We start from the raw sequence: 16325 nt of genomic DNA, 5'->3' as shown, positions 1-16325 counted from the left end.
AAGATGCCAGAGTCGGGGCTCATTGAAATCATTCCTTTGAAATGCACCTTAACTATCTAGGGCCAGCATCCTGTTCTTTCCATTCCTGAATCCCCTCAGGGTGCACTGTCAAGGGCCGCTGCTGTGGCTGAGGGGGCAGCCTATTGTCTCCATCCTGAGCTCCCTTAGCGCTCACCGTTGGGGGTGGCTGTAGGGCTGAGGTGACTGCAACGGCAGGCAGCCATATCTTTGTCTACAATTTCCACCCCTTCTTTTTAATGCTTATTTTGGTGATCCTATTTTTAACTTAACAGAGCCCTTCCTTGTTCACTTTTTGTTGTTCTCTTTTCAAAGCCCTCTCTTCTCATTTTATTATACGTCACCTTGACTTTCTCAAGATGAGAAGTTTAAAGTTATATGTTTTCTTTTACCTGAGTTCTGTTTCCTAAAGGAGACTTTTCTTTCTATTTTTAATCTTATCTTTGTTTATCACTTTCATGCTGCTGGTGTTTTTCATTTGTATAGTGATCTTTAATTGTTCATATTTCAAAGTAAAGGCTAGGTTGATTTTTCCAGGTAACAGATGTGCATTACCCCTGCTGTTATTATATGCAGCTGTCATTGCCCACTAGGTCTCTCCCATGAATAAGAAGTTGAGTTGAGTATGTGGCAGAGATAAGCAGACAGAGGGGCAGGCTTTAGGCTGAGAGCCTTTATATTTAAGGATTAAAAGAGCTTTATTCCAGGATGCCTACTTCTACCATAGCATCCCTAATTCTCTCAAGGGAGTTCTTTCCTTTTTTTTTTTTTTTTTTTTCTTTTTTTTCCTTCAGTGGGTAAGAAAACCCTCTCTGTTTAGTTTGGAGAATGGCCGCCTGAATGTCTCTACACCGTGTTTGCGGGAAGGGATGGAGAACTGGTCTCACTCCATAGCTCCCTCCTGTATATTTTGTGCTGCAGCTTCTCAACTCCATTTAATCCATCAACACACTTCTATGTGCAGTTCATCTTCCAAAGCTTTTTTTTTTTCATCTCCTCTACTGATCTTCCCATTTTCTTTTTTGTTATGAGGCTTTTCCCTCTTATTAGTCTTTACTATCATTTTATTAGGGCCTCAAGGGAGAGGAAAGATAAAAATATGTTCTCAGAACACCATCCTTGAAGCAGACATGCTCATGACATTTTTTTCCTCCACTAGCTCTTTCCTGTGGGCTTCCTGAGGCCCCCAAGAACGGAATGGTGTTTGGCAAAGAGTACACGGTGGGGACCAAGGCTGTGTACAGCTGCAGCGAAGGCTACCACCTCCAGGCAGGTGCCGAGGCCACAGCAGAATGTCTGGAGACAGGCCTATGGAGCAACCACAATGTCCCCGCACAGTGTGTCCGTGAGTCCTTGGGTAGAGGAGGGGGGTGTGTCAAAGGGCTGGATAAGCAGCTGAAAAGACTCCTGCAAGGAGCGAGCTAAAAATCCAGCAATGGGAAAAGACATGGCCATGGAAGCTGGGGACTCAGAGAGCTGAGACAAGTGGGTACTGCCATCTACCAACCTGGGTTCCCATTTGAAACTGCTTCAAAGCACTGATAGACCATTGCTCCCTGAGATGTTTCCATAAACCATCACAGAATGTAGGAATGACTGGTCCACTTCCTTTTAGGTGGAAAAACTGTCAGAAAGTTGGCATGAATGTCCTTTGATCACGGAACTCCAAAATAACAGAGATATACTTCGGTTTTAAGGCCAAAGTCACACACTGGCAGCCTAATGGGCTATATCTAGTCTGAAGATACAAGGTTTTGTGTTTTTGTTTTTGTTTTGCTTTGGTTCTTTGGCCTATGCAGTGCTTTATTAAAAATTTTTGAATTTCTTCCCAACGTTTTAAAATCAGAAAATTTTACATAAAAATTCATATTTCTAGCTTCTCTTGAAAAAGGCAGATCTGACCAATTGGAATTTGCAGTCTCACATCCACAGTCAACACTGACTGAGTGCCACCTCCCTTTCTTTTTTTTTTTTTTTTTTTTTGGCGGTACGCGGGCCTACTCACTGTTGTGGCCTCTCCCGTTGCGGAGCACAGGCTCCGGACACGCAGGCTCAGCGGCTATGGCTCACGGGCTCAGCCGCTCTGCGGCATGCGGGATCTTTGCGGACTGGGGCACGAACCCATGTCCCCTGCATCGGCAGGCGGACTCCCAACCACTGCGCCACCAGGGAAGCCCTCCCTTTCTTTTTTAATTTGGCAGATCTGCCCACCCCAGCTTGCTGATTCCCCCCACCCCCCCCCGGCTCACTTCACTCATTGACCACACCTGCCTGGGGACGAACGGCTCTTGGATTCATCATTACTGCGTTACGGTCTCCCAGTCCCCAGCTCTGGGTTGTCAGCGTCTTCCATAATTAATTTATTAATCCTCTCTGCTTTTTACCTCCCCAGCTGTGACCTGTCCCGACGTCAGCAGCATCAGTGTGGAACACGGCCGATGGAGGCTCATCTTTGAGACGCAGTACCAGTTCCAGGCCCAGCTGATGCTCATCTGTGACCCTGGCTACTACTACACTGGCCAGAGGGTCATCCGCTGTCAGGCCAATGGCAAGTGGAGCCTCGGCAACTCTATGCCCACCTGCCAAAGTAAGCCCAGGAGGGCAGGGTGGGCCAGTTTGGCACAGTGCCTACACCCTGAGCCGTCTCATACCTGGGCTGAATTGGGGGTGAGGGGGAGAAGAGGAGTATAGCCAGGGACTGCAGTGAACCCCCTTCTGATCACTCGCCTAGAACCAGGAGCTGGGGGGAGGCCTATTCCTTTAAGGAAGCACTTCTCAGCATCTTGTCATCTTATTAAAAAGCTGCCTCTGTCCAGGTGAGGATCCACTAATTCATTTACTCCACATTCATACCAGGTATTGTAGAGGTATGAGGAGAAAAGGTTGTGGTTCCTGCCTACAAGGAGCTGAGAGTCTACTGGAGAGGCAGACAAATAAAGAAGCAAGGATAACAAAGTGTGATAAGACCTATAATGGGAGTGTGTATAGGGGGAATGAATATAGCGCAAGGGACCAGGCCACCTATGTGTGCCTGCCTCTTCTCCACTGTAAGTTGTTTTTCTTTGGTTCTTTAAGATAGTTTCAAAGGTCAGGGTCCCTGGGAAGCACCTCTGAGATGGAGGTTTGTTCGGGAATGCCCTTGGGATCACCACCTGGGGAAGGGAAGGGGAGGGGAGAGTGAGGGGAGGCAAGAGGAGGAGAAGAGGTGGGGCTGGGAAGATGGAGAAGGTGATCTCTGATGCAGTATCAGAGAAGGCCTCAGCTGACCCTGCAAAGAGCTCTGAATCTTGGTGGCCCTTCAGAATTGTCACAAGTTAGGGCAGGAGGCCTTTATACTTCCACACTGACCAAACACTGGGTGCAGGCTGCCCCGGGAAGAGAGCATGACCTTAGGTGGGAGGACTCTTTAACCAAGGCGGTCTGAAGAGGGCTCACAGCAAGGGGTGTTTGCCAGCAGCTGGGGGAAGAAGTCCTTCAGTCCTAAAAGGGGGTCTGAGTGGGTCAGCACAGCATCCACCAGTAGGGATATTCTGATGCTATTTACTGAATCAGTAAAGATGTGATAGAGGAAGTAAGTGTTTGTGAAGGGACAGAAGGAGATCACTTAGGGCACAGGGGGACATTTGAGACTGGGTAGGAGGAGTGGTATCTTCCCAACACCTATGACCCAAGACACTGTTACCTTTGTTCATCCAAGTCCAGACTCCGAAGTGGAACCATGTATGTGACAGAGTAGGAGTCACGAGCGTGGCATAGCTTCCTTACAATGAAGGCGCTCACGTCTCAGTGCAGCCAGGGGCCGTCCGCAGTGCTGTGTGGAGAACGAGTGTAGGGCTGCTGCTGGGCTCGGCAGAGAGCACAAGGGCAGTGCCTGGCAGTGTCTGCCCTGGACGCCGAGGGGCACACCACAGAGTCGCCATCTCTCTGGCGCCGTGGTTCCTAACAAGGGTGCACATCCAAAACCCCTGAGGAGTTTTGGTTTTCTTTGATACACACGCTTGGGCCATATCTCCAGAGATTGTGAATCGTGGGTCCAGAGTGCAGCCTGGACATTTTTAAAGCTCCTCGGGTGCTTCTGGCGACACCTCCAGTTAAGAATCACGGGCCCAGCGTAACAGCACAGCAGTCAAGGTGGCGACCCGTATTCTGGTCAAGAGTCCCATTAGAGTAGGTTAAACGGATCTTATTTTTGTCATTATTCTTGCTAATCAGAAGCAGCAGGGCTTCTGTGGCCGTCTCTCAGGGCTGGCTTCCTGAGCATTTTGTGGTCTTTATAGTCATCTCCTGTGGAGAGCTCCCCATCCCGCCCAATGGGCACCGCATCGGAACCCTGTCCGTCTACGGAGCGACGGCCATCTTCTCCTGCAACTCCGGGTACACGCTGGTGGGCTCCAGGGTGCGAGAGTGCATGGCCAACGGGCTCTGGAGTGGCTCCGAAGTCCGCTGCCTCGGTAAGTGACCTCCCTGGACCTCTCCTGTCCCTTTTCCCCTCCTCAGGACAGGTTAGATCTTTCCAAAGCTGCATTCCAATCTTTGAACTGAACTGTTTTACCTACTGTCATAAAATGCTTAATCCAAACAGCTATTGGCATCTACCATAAGCAAAACCCTGAACAAGCTTCCCTTGGAGCGCCCAAACGAATGAGAGGAACTTCAAGTCTGAGGAGACAAACCTTTGAGGGGCTCTCATTCTGATCAAAAAGACACCCCCTTCTTATTGGCCCTTGTATGATGGATGAAGCCCCAGTCTCCGCCTCCAGGGACACTTTACAGAGACACATTCCTGCAGCACACCTAAAATACCATTTATATTATTGGTTTTTCCATAAGATCTTAGGGGAAAACCCAGAGGAACTTTTTGACAAACCCAATATGTATCAGCAAATTTTACACACATATGTATCCAAAAATACAATATTATATGTACTATATTATATAATAAATAAATATTTTTGTCATTAGCTTGTTTTATGACAAAAATATGTCAGTGTATGACAAAAGCATAAAAAGCAACCTGGCTTACAGAGGACAGAGTTATCATTTCCCCCATGGTTAATCCAGTCCCTGCCTAAACATTAGATACTAAAGTTCTCTCTTCTCTCACTCCTTTCTTGGACCCCTCAACTCCAAAGGAGGGTCCCAGCTACACAGACCCAACAGCATAGACTGGACGGTCTGTTCCAGAGTGTACAGTACTGCCCTCCCCCTGTCTCAGGCCTCTGTTAGAGACACAGTCATGAGTTATTTCCAAACAGAGCCCAAAAATGCTAGTGGAAACACGAGAAATTCACTCTACCTAAACCCCATTTAAAAAAAATAACTCGCCTAGGTTTATATTATCTGTGTTCCTTGCCGCTCAAGAAAGAAGGACGAATTTAGCTGAGCCACCTGGTCTTACATGGTTATTTTCAACACGACCAGATTTTTTTTATTCCTTTTCAAATTCTTTTCCCATTTAGGTTGTTACGTAATATTGAGCAGAGGTCCCTGTGCTATACAGTAGGTCCTTGTTGGTTATCCATTTAGAATATAGCAGTGTGTACACATCAATCCCAAACTCCCTAACTATCCCCCCACCCCCACCCCATTCCCCGGTCCCCGCTGGTAGCCATAAGTCCGTTCTGTCAGTCTGTAAGTCTGTTTCTGTTTTGTAAATAAGCTCATTCACAGCTAGGCTTTGACTGCCTTAATGAGACCACGGTGCCCCCCATGCAGTCGATGCTCTGGAAATGCTGGCTGATGAGAAAAAGAGGGGGACGTTCCCAGAGGCAGGGCAGTAACAGTGATCGTTTCTTACCCATGTACAGACACAGAAACTAAAGCTCAGAGATGGGTAGCCATTTGGAATGCAACCTTGGGATTTGGGATTGCCAAGTCTTCAACACCACTTCTATCACGTCTAGGATTCCTGAAGTCAGTCCTGGATGCTGCAGTCAGGGGGAGGTGGGAAAAACGATGGGTGGTCCTTTTCCCCACCGTCCATGTCTCCCCCTCCCCTCATTTGACCAAGTCCCACCTTATTTTCTATAAGCTCCTCTTCAATTTACTCTCTTTTCCCACATCCCACCAAAGCTGGACACTGCGGGACCCCTGAGCCCATCGTCAACGGGCAAATCAATGGGGAGAACTACAACTACCGGGGCAGCGTGGTGTACCAGTGCAACGCCGGCTTCCGCCTGATCGGCATGTCTGTGCGCATCTGCCAGCAGGATCATCACTGGTCAGGCAAGACCCCTTTCTGTGTGCGTAAGTATGGTACCCACTCTCCCTAGTCACGGGCTCAGGTGCAACGTGGACTTTCTCTTGTGTTGTCTTGATTAGGTTAGCTAGAGGTTTTTGTATGTTTTGTTAATGTTTTTCAAAGACAATAATTACAGCTGTTGTTTTCAGTTTTCTGCATCATTAATTATTGCTTTCATCTTTATTATTTTCTTCCTTGTGATTAACTTCTTTGATCATTTTCTTGCTTTTGAATTAGGAATTTAGTTCATTTATTTTCAGTCTTTCGTGTTTATTGATTATTATGGATGTAAGTGTTTAAAGCTATAAAATTTCTTCTGATCACTGCTCTAATCATACCCCACAGATTATAAATTAGGGTTTTATTATTTCTCAGAAATTCTGTAATTTTGATATTAATTCCCCCTTTTGCCTAGAAGTTTTTTTTAATAAGAGAGTGTGTGGTTTTTATTTCCAGATGGAAGGACCTTTTGGATTTTTACATTGATATTCATTTCTAATTGATTGCACTGTATATAATATTTCTACTTCATGGAATTTACTGAGGCTTCCTTGGTGGCCTAATATTTGATCAGTTGTTATGAATGTTCCATGTGCATTTGAGAAGAAAGTGTATTAGTGTGTTAAGTTCTATGTATAATCGTAAGACGTGCCTTATTGATTTTGTTGTTTATGTCTTCTGTATGCTCACTTCTATTTTTGTCCACCTGACCCGTTTTGTTCTGAAATTTGTGTTTCAAAGTTTTCTTTCATCAGTGTTCTTCTATTTTTTCTTACATTTCCCGTAGTTTCTGTTATGTAACAGTAATTGCTTTATTTGGTAATAGATATTCGTAACTATTATACCTACATTGCAAATTGTGGTTTTAGCCTTTAAAAAAATCTTCATTATCACTTTTAGTATTTTCTAGTTTGAATTGTACTGTGTCTAATACTATTAGGCTTATGCCCGCTGCTCTCATCCTTTGCCCATTTGCCTGGTATACCTTTAACCACCCTTTATTTTAGACTTTCTGAATCACTTAAATTAGATGTGTCTGTTATATACATCATAGAGTTGGGCCTTGCCTTCTGAGCCAGTTTGAAGATCTTTTTCTTTTAATAGGTTAGTCAAATTCATTCACATATATTGTTATAACTTATATGTTTGGTTTTAATTCTGTCATGTTTAATTATTATGTGTAAAATATAATACACATATTTCTTTCTTTCTCTGTATGATGTGTTCTCTTTGCTTTTTTTGCTTTGCTTTTTTTCTTTTTTCATTTGATATTTAGGAAAGGTTATTAACTTGTATGTCCCTTTCCTGTAATCAGTGCATTGACATACCAGGATCCTTTTTCAATATGTTCACATTTAAGATAGACTTTCTCTTTCTAGCAGTGACTTTAGATCAATATTCCCCTGCTCCCCTCCTCTCCTCTCCTCTCCATACAGCCTTGCTCTCTACAAAGGCTTGCGACAGAAGCATGAGAAATAGTTCTCCCTGGGTTTAGTGTTTATTTTTCTACTTACACGTAACTTAAAAGTTTACAGCATTGTCTGTCTTCTAGTTATGCTGCAGGCCTGGACTTTCTACAGTTTTATTTCTTCTTCTTGTTAGTCTGCATTTTGGGAATTTAGATGGCCACTGTTTATTCTCAGTTGCCTGGAAGTAATTTGGAAAATTTTTCACTTTCTAAAGTTCCATAAAGTGAGCCTTTATATAGAGTGCAGGTTTTGTTCTCAATTTTTGTAAGGCAGGTTTTTGTTTTTAATTCTCTTTCATTTGGTTTTTCATATATGAGATGGAACAATGAAATAATGAGCCTTAACAAGCAATGCATGAAAACTAGTCTTGATAGTTTCTTAAGTATTAAGAAATGCTTTACAGAAAGGAAGGTTTACAGAAAGGAAGACCTATCTATATTCAGTCAGCCTTCTAGATGTGTCTAAACAAAACATGTTTCCTGGTTTAATCCGGTAAATGCAAATTCAAATGCCTTTAAGAAATTGACACAGAATATGTGTGAAAAGATTTGGGTTACCAATAATAGGGAATGTTGGAGTCTGAAAAAATGGAGGATGTCTGCCGAACCCAAGATACTTAATTTTGCACCTGGTCCTTACTGAAAGGCAGTATAATAAAGCATTTGGACACTTGGACCCTGGACCTAGATTGCCTGGGTTCAAGTTCCAGACCTACCACTACGTAGCATGTGGCTTTAGGCAAGTTAGCTTATCTCACTAGGTCTCTTTCCTCATCTATGAAAAGCAGGTACCCCAGAGACTATTGCGAGGATTAATCAATAATGTGAAACGGTCAGAAGCTGCTGTTGCTGTTGTGATGATAGTGTGGTGGTGGCGGTGATGCCACCGCCCTGTCACATCACAGAATCCAGGATCTCTTGTACCAAGCTCCATTCTCTCCTGGAGCACAGAGTTTTAGGAAGTATCTGGAGTAGGACGGCAAGAGGAATAGAACAAGTGATTGCTCTGTGGCAGGTACTGTGTTAGCTGCCATCACCTATGGACTCAAGGTTTATGATATCTACCAGACTCTCAGAACTTTCCAGCCACCCATCTACATTTCCTCAGTCAGCTCCCTTGTCCATTCTGCACAATTTCACAGCTGATTCACAATTTCACCTCCTTTCTGAACACCCGTGTTCTGTTTGTCAGCAAATAGCAAATAGTGAAGATGTCCTGAAAGCAGAGAAGCTAGGTTTAGAACTCAGACAAGCCACTTAGAAACTGTGCCTCTTGAACAAGTCCCCCGACTCCTCTGAAACTCTCTTTTCCTATGAGGATAACGATGGTGCCTACCTCAGGGGGTTGTCAGGATTAAATGAAATAATGCATATAGACCCCAATAATTGTTAGCTAATCATGTAATCTCACTTTCTACTGTGCAGAGAAAATAGAAGCCATCGGGTAATAACCCCTTCCACTTCCTGCTTCCCTGGCTCGCACGTCTGTCCTTGTCACTTCCCTCCCATCTAGAAAGAGGCCCAAGGCTAATCCCTCCATGGGTCTCTGGACCTCCTTCCCTTCTGCCTTCCTAGTAAGCTTAGTCTGTTTTTATTCTCTCCTCTGAACCGTGGACCTTCCATTTCTATTAATTTCCCTCAGCCTGTGAGACCGAATTCAAGAAACCTTTCCTTAGTACCTACTTCGTGCCAGGTGCTGTGTTAGGTGTTGTAGGTAAAGATGAATTGAATGTGCTGTAGTCTCGGCCCTCAGGAAATCTGGGTCCAGTGGTGCATGTGGTCGACGTCCAGTTAAGCCCCAGTCCGGCAGAACTCCTCTTTTCCTTCCCAGTGGTGTGTTCTCCTTCTCCCTTTGCGCCTGTATTCGTCAGGGCTCTCCAGAGAAACAGAGCCCTCTGGGCCATCTGACGAGTCTTGAACTCTCCCCGTGGGTCTGTGGCACTCCCACCTCCCGTGAGCTTGACTTACTGCTTTGCTGACCACCTCCGTGTCCTTTGCGGGCATTTCGGTCAATCTGCAGCCCAGAAGCTGGTACTCCTCCCAAAGGTTTTACTCCTCAGCCCTCTTCTCTCACTCTATACAAGTGCTTATTTTAGCCTTTGGGGTCATGACCCTTTGTGAGTCTGGTGAGAAAATGGATCCTCTCCCAAGCTGATCGCAAACACCCAATATTTTGCAAATAATTTCAGGGGATTCACAGACCCTACGAAGCTTACCTCCATTCCCCCACCACTTCACTAACCTGGCAAAGTCCTGCTCAGCCTTGAGACCCAGCTCATAGGGTACGCCATGCCCTCTGTGGACCCTCCTTAACCACTCCCTCCCTAGCAGAGGATAGGTGCCCCTCCTGGGCACCGGCCTGTCTCGGCACCAGCCGTGGTGTTGTGACGGCCTGCATCCCTGCCTGCTCTCCTACTAGGCTGAGAAGTGAGCCCCCTGAGCTCCTTGCATGTCATCAGTATGTAGCAGAGTGTCTTGCACTTAGTGCGCGGTAAACATTTAATGAAGAGCAAATGCATGAATCTGTTTTTAAAGCAACCCTGTTAATGCATATTGAAATGCTTACTTTACAGATATAGGAGCTGAGGTATAGAGTGAGTTGTCCAAAGGAAGGAAAAGACAGAGCTGAACTATAAACCCTGGGCTGCTGGCCTCCTGGTGCATTCTCGTCCCGCCACACCGGGCAGTCCTGAACACCTGTAGTCCGTTGTAACAGCATGCCTCTGCCCAGCTCTCTGCTAGAGTCAGGGAGGCTACTGTTGGGATTTCCATAAGAGAACGGGCCCAGAAAGACAGCAGACGTGGCCACAGCCAAAAGCGGGTCCTACTTGGCCTTGTTCCCCGACCTCCGTCCATACCATTTGGGTCTGGGGTGGGGTCCTCATAAATCCAAGTGTTGGGATAAGAAAGCATTCCTCATGGCTCCTCAACCGCTCACAGCTAAAAATCCAGAACCAAGGGAGAGGCCTCAAAGCCATCAAGTGGGAGTTCAACCCAAAGAGACTAGGTACCAGGCAGGCACTCAACAGAACTAGGGATGAGGGAGCAGAGCAGAAGTCAGACATCCATCCATTCATGGCTCACTCATTTGTTCATTCACTCAGCAAATATTTATCAAGCTCTTCCTGTGTGTCAGGCACTGATACACACCCGAAAGATACAGCAGGGAGCGAAACAGAGTCCCTGTCCCAAGGAGCTTCCATTCAGGTAGCGGGAGACAGGCAATGAACACATGAAGAAGTACATGCAGAGTGTGCCAACTGCTATGGAGAAAAGCAGAGCTGGGCTAGGGGGCTGGGCAGTACTGGGGAGGTTGTTTATCTGGTCGTAAGGGAAGGCCTCTCTGCTAGTGACATCTGAGGGGGCACCGGAGGATATGAGTGCAGAAACCAAGGGATGTTCCAGCCAAGAGGGAAGCAAGTACATAGGCTCTGGGGCAGGAACTTGCTGGTTCAAGAAAACTCGAAGAGACCAGCGCCACTGGGTGGAGTGAACTCCACTGCTGGGAGGAAGCGGGGGAAAGCCTGAACCCTACAAGCACCAGAACACTCTTCCTTCCCTGCCCAGGGTTGAACAAATTACAGAAGGAAACAGAGTCATAGGTGGAAGACAAAATATCACTTTTATTCCTGATAAAGACTAAGTTGGAACCCATAGTTTAATGTGAGAGCCGAGTGGAATCTGCTCAATAAACCCCAGAACGGGGTGGGTTCACACACAGTCAGAGGCAGCACTGCACTGGGGCGGGCATCGCTCCATTGCTGGGGAGATCCTGTCTCTGGAGGAGTGGGGCAGAGCAGCGCTGCCCACGGGCCGCCGGGTCCCAAGAGGAGAAAGGCAGGGCTGAGCCTTTATTCTTCCCAAATTGCACGATGGGCCGCTCCACGTTACCCGGGGCAGAGTAAGGAAGAGAGCAGAGAAAAAGGCCAGGAATTACATGAATTGAACTCCCTTCACGTGGAAGGAGTGGGGGAAGGGTTGTGCCCCCACTAAGAGCTCTGGTTCCCACTGGTGTGTCAGAGTGACCAGTCCCTCCACGCAGGCATGGTTAGTATTGACTCTGGCTCCATCCAGATTGGCCCAGGAACTAGGCTGGGTCTGCATGACATGAGGGGTAGTCACCAGTGTATCTGGCGAAGAAGAGTGGAGTTGGGGAGCCAGGGGATAAGGGAGAGGAAACGAGGCGGGAGGGACAGAGAACGACGCTGTGAACCTAACACCCTGTGGAAGTCCAAGAATGACTTCTCTCGTGTTGTCCAAGCGGTTGACATGCCTTCAAAGAAAAGGGAATGTCCACATGCTGATTTCAGGGAAGCAGAATTTTGCAGCAAAAGAGACTAAAGTTAGACCTAACGCTGAACTTCACTGATGGGTATGAGAAACGCCAGGTGAGGAGAGGATGGACTTTGGGGGATATGGAATAACAGGAGGGCTTACCTCTCTTCTGTTCTGATTACAGCGATTACCTGTGGACACCCAGGCAACCCAATGAACGGCCTCACCCAGGGCAACCAGTTCAACCTCAACGATGTGGTCAAGTTTGTTTGCAACCCTGGGTATGTGGCTGAGGGGGCTGCTCGGTCCCAGTGCCTGGCCAGTGGGCAGTGGAGCGACGTGCTGCCCACCTGCCGAAGTGAGTCACCCTTCTTCTCCCCTCCCCCACCCCCAGTACCTCTGCCATCTCTGGTCTGTGACCCACAAGCGGAAGCCAGTGGATTCCATTGTGGTGCTACTTTGACCAAATGGGGAAGACTTGGGACAGAAAAGAACCATAAATGGGGGCTTTCTCAACCCCTAGATACAGCCACATCAAATTTCTTCACTGGTTATGTAAAGAAAGCAAAGGACGTTCATCTTTCAAACTAGAAATGGAAAACCATCTTCTGTTTACATTTCGTAGACCCAATAATTCACCATTATTATATCGAGCCCCATTCTTGATGAAAGAAAAACAACCACAAGGGTTCAAATGAAAACTAAAAAGCCAGCAGTCTAGGGGTTGGGATGAAGGAGGAGGGAAGAAATGAAACCACGGACTCAGGAGGCAGACTCTGCGTAGAGGATATTCCAGCCCCATTCGGTCTTTTTAGGAAATAGCTTCTAAAACTTTTAAAGGCTGCTCACAGCAATGAAGGGCAGTGGAGCTGTCTGCCTCCACCCAAGAGTGGCCTGGCAGGCTAGCCGAGGTTCAGGAGAGTCAGACAGAGTGAACTGTGAGCGAGGCCAGCCCTGGTCTGGAGGTTGATCAAGTCTTCACAGCTGTAAGGTGTGAGGACTGAGACTCCCTCAGATGACAGCTCCTCCTCGCGGTGTTTGGGGGTGCACGGCGATTGGCTGTGCAGCGTGTCACAAGTCATTTGTAACTGATATTAAAGAACCAAATTTTTCAAATGATGTTTTAAAATCATTAAAGATACATTCACAGCTAACCTTAAAATAACATTCCTCTCAACATTTCAAGGTGCCATTTTGAGTGAGACAAGGTTCTAGGGAACACAGGGGAAATTGTCATGACCTTGAGTTGACCTTCCTTCCATCACCTATCCAGGCAGGAAGGAGCTGAGAACTGATGCTTTGGGGTGTTGTTATCCCATGCCCCCTTCTCCTCAAGAACTGTGCTCTGTCTCCGCAACACAAGGTCCTGTCCTGTAACTTCAGCTCCCCCGGTCCCAGCCCCTTCCCAGGGTGCTGTACTCAAGGGCCGATCTTGGAAACAGACGGCTGGGGTAAAATCCTTAGAAATGATGGCCTCTGCTCCTTCTCCCCACCGGCCTATTCTCTACTCTGACAGAGTGACCTGCCTAAAATGCAAATCTGATCAAGTCACTCCATGTTTAAAACACCTTCAGAGACTTCCCACTGCCCTTAAGATAATAAAAGTCTCCTCTGCTGGTTTAACGGGGCCCACAGACCTGGCCCAGCCTCCTGTCCAGCCCACTCTTCTCCACTTCGTCCACCCCCAGCCTCAGCTCTGCATCGGGTCCCAGCCACACTGAACCTCTTCCGGAGTCCTCACACAGTGCCCTGTGCCCATAAACCCCCCGGGGCACCAGACACAGTTTCCTCCAATGCATTCTTCTCTGTCCCCTCCCACCCTCTCTTTGTCTGGGTGATTTCTACCCAGTCATCAAGAGCCTCCTTCTGGGAAGCCTTTCCTGCTCCACCCCCTGCACGGGGCTAGATGCTCTGCTTTGTGCTTGTGGGACATTCTCTGCTGTCCCTATCAGAGCACTTATCAAACAGGATGGTTGTTCATTTGTCCCTTTCTCTCTAGACCAGTAGTTCTCAACTGGGGATGATTTTATCTGCTCCCCTGTCCCCACAGGGGACAGATGTCGGAAGACATTTTTGGTTGTCACAACTGGAGGGTTTCTATCGGCATCTAGTGGACAGAGGCCAGGGATGCTGTTAAACATCCTACAATGCACAGGGCTGCCCCCTCAATAAATAATTATCAACCCAAGATATCCTTCGTACCAAGGTAGAGAAACCCTACTCCAGATTGTAAGTTCTGTCATATCCTCACTGCCCAGCACAATGCTTGGCACTCAGTATATCACGATAAACAACATGAATGAATAAAGGCTACTTACCTGTTTTGTGACTTCAACCGCTCTGAGCCTCAGAGAGGTTCATCAGAAGTTAAAACAGCTCACACCTGAAAAGCTTATCAAAGATTTTAAGTACTGGCCCTGCCCCCCTTATGATGCATATGAGATTCAGGTAAAATGATGGATGTGAAAGTGTTTTGAAAGCAAAAGTACAGATCATCGGGTTTCCCTGGTGGCACAGCGGTTAGGAGTCTGCCTGCCAATGCAGGAAACACGGGTTTGAGCCCTGATCCGGGAGGATCCCACATGCCGCAGAGCAGCAGGACCCGTGAGCCACAACTACTGAGCCTGCACTCTAGAGCCCGTGAGCCACAACTACTGAAGCCCACGCGCCTGGAGCCTGTGCTCCGCAGCAAGAGAAGCCCCCGCTCACCGCAACTAGAGAAAGCCCGCGCGCAGCAACAAAGACCCAATGCAGCCAAAAATAAATAAATTATTTACTTTTTTTTTAAAGTACACATCATGGGTTATGAATAATATGGTCATTATTCTCAAATCTCACTCGATTTTGAGTTAAGCTGCTTTGGAAACACTTCAGGATTTAAAAGTCAAATTTATCCCCCAGGATTAATCTCCCCCTGAAATACTCATAAACGTGGTTAAAACAGTTTCCAGAAGAGCCCACCCCGCTTCCACAGCTTTGCTGAGGGAGACATTGTGTCAGGGATCTGCTCACAGAGAGGAGGCATCCCTGCACTCAAGGGATTCTTGTATTCAAACAAATCACAATGGAGCGATCCAGGTTTGTACCGGGAGCACTGAGGAGGGAGAGGTTAACCATTCTGGGAGGAGGTGGGAGGGCTTCTGCAGGGAGGTGATGTCTAGCTGGACATGGAAGAACGAATCCCTTAACCAGGTGATCAAGGTGAGGGGAGAAGTACAGCAGCCTCAGGACCAGCTCACCTTCCCGGCAGGATCTCCTTTGTGTAGCCTGTCTTGGTCTGGAAATTTTGCTGTACTGGAAATACGTGCCTGTTTGGACTTTGGAATTCTCATTTAAAAGCGTAGGAAAATCCTCACGTCCAGGTCTCTACATCTAATCATCCCGTTCCATTGCAGTCATCAACTGTACAGATCCTGGGCACCAAGAAAACAGCGTTCGTCAAATCCACGCCAGCGGCCCGCACACGTTCAGCTACGGCACCACTGTGTCTTACCAGTGCAACCACGGCTTCTACCTCCTGGGCACCCCGGTGCTCAGCTGCCAGGGAGATGGCACATGGGACCGTCCCCGCCCCCAATGTCTCTGTAAGTTGATGTTATCTACTCACAATGATCACCCGTGCCTTCTGACAGGATGGTCCATATCAAAGAACAGCCCTCCTCTGTGTGTGTGTGTGTGTGTGTGTGTGTGTGTTCACGACGACAGTCACTGTGTCTGCTCTACGGATGTCACAGAGCATCTTGGGCCCGGTTGGGTTAGTTGCCACACCAATTCTCACGCTTTCTCTGTTCCTGGCTACAGGCTTATTCTCTTTCCTCTCTAGTGCTGCCACCAACCTCTTCAGCCTCCAGGGTTCCCTTCCTTCAGGGGTCCCGGCTGCATAGCGGGACACTGTCTCCCATGTTACACCCTCCTTGCTTTTCCAGAAAGACAACACATGAACCTCTTTCTCTTGAAAGACTGAAGCAGAAATGCCACGGACCCTGGAGGCAGACCGACCTGGATTTGAATTCTGGCTCTGCCACTAAACATGCTGTGTGGTTTGAAAGAAGTCCATTAACCTCTCAGATCCTCCATTTCTTCATCTGTAACAATGATGCTAATGCCTCTTCCATAGGGTTATTAGAGGATTAAGTGAGAACATCCATTAAAAGTGCCTAGTACAATATGTCTGGTATATAGTAGCTACTCAATAAACAATAACTACTTTAACTGTAATTAGGAAAAAATATGGGGACACCATGTGGGGAAAAAAAGGATGGGGGAGGCACTCAGAACCCAGACACCTGGTGGCTAGCCTCACTCATCCTGAAGAGAAAATCC

At 47.2% G+C, this 16325-nt stretch overlaps 1 protein-coding gene across 3 annotated transcripts in view; it reads left to right on the top strand.

Moving 5' to 3' along the window:
• CSMD2 (CUB and Sushi multiple domains 2) overlaps positions 1-16325 on the top strand; it is a 668701-nt gene that overhangs the window by 604667 nt on the left and 47709 nt on the right. For all 3 annotated transcript variants that reach the window (XM_067725393.1, XM_067725392.1, XM_067725391.1), the window contains 6 exons: positions 1178-1363; positions 2411-2605; positions 4296-4469; positions 6091-6264; positions 12187-12360; positions 15398-15586. In XM_067725393.1, the coding sequence (XP_067581494.1) occupies positions 1178-1363; positions 2411-2605; positions 4296-4469; positions 6091-6264; positions 12187-12360; positions 15398-15586 (1092 nt within the window). The remainder of the gene's footprint in view (positions 1-1177; positions 1364-2410; positions 2606-4295; positions 4470-6090; positions 6265-12186; positions 12361-15397; positions 15587-16325) is intronic.

This window comes from Pseudorca crassidens, chromosome 2 (genome assembly GCF_039906515.1).
Source record: "Pseudorca crassidens isolate mPseCra1 chromosome 2, mPseCra1.hap1, whole genome shotgun sequence".
In the NCBI taxonomy this organism is placed as follows: Eukaryota; Metazoa; Chordata; class Mammalia; order Artiodactyla; family Delphinidae; genus Pseudorca; species Pseudorca crassidens.
The sequence above is the reverse complement of the archived record's forward strand: the minus strand, read 5'-3'. Positions and strand labels throughout refer to the sequence as shown.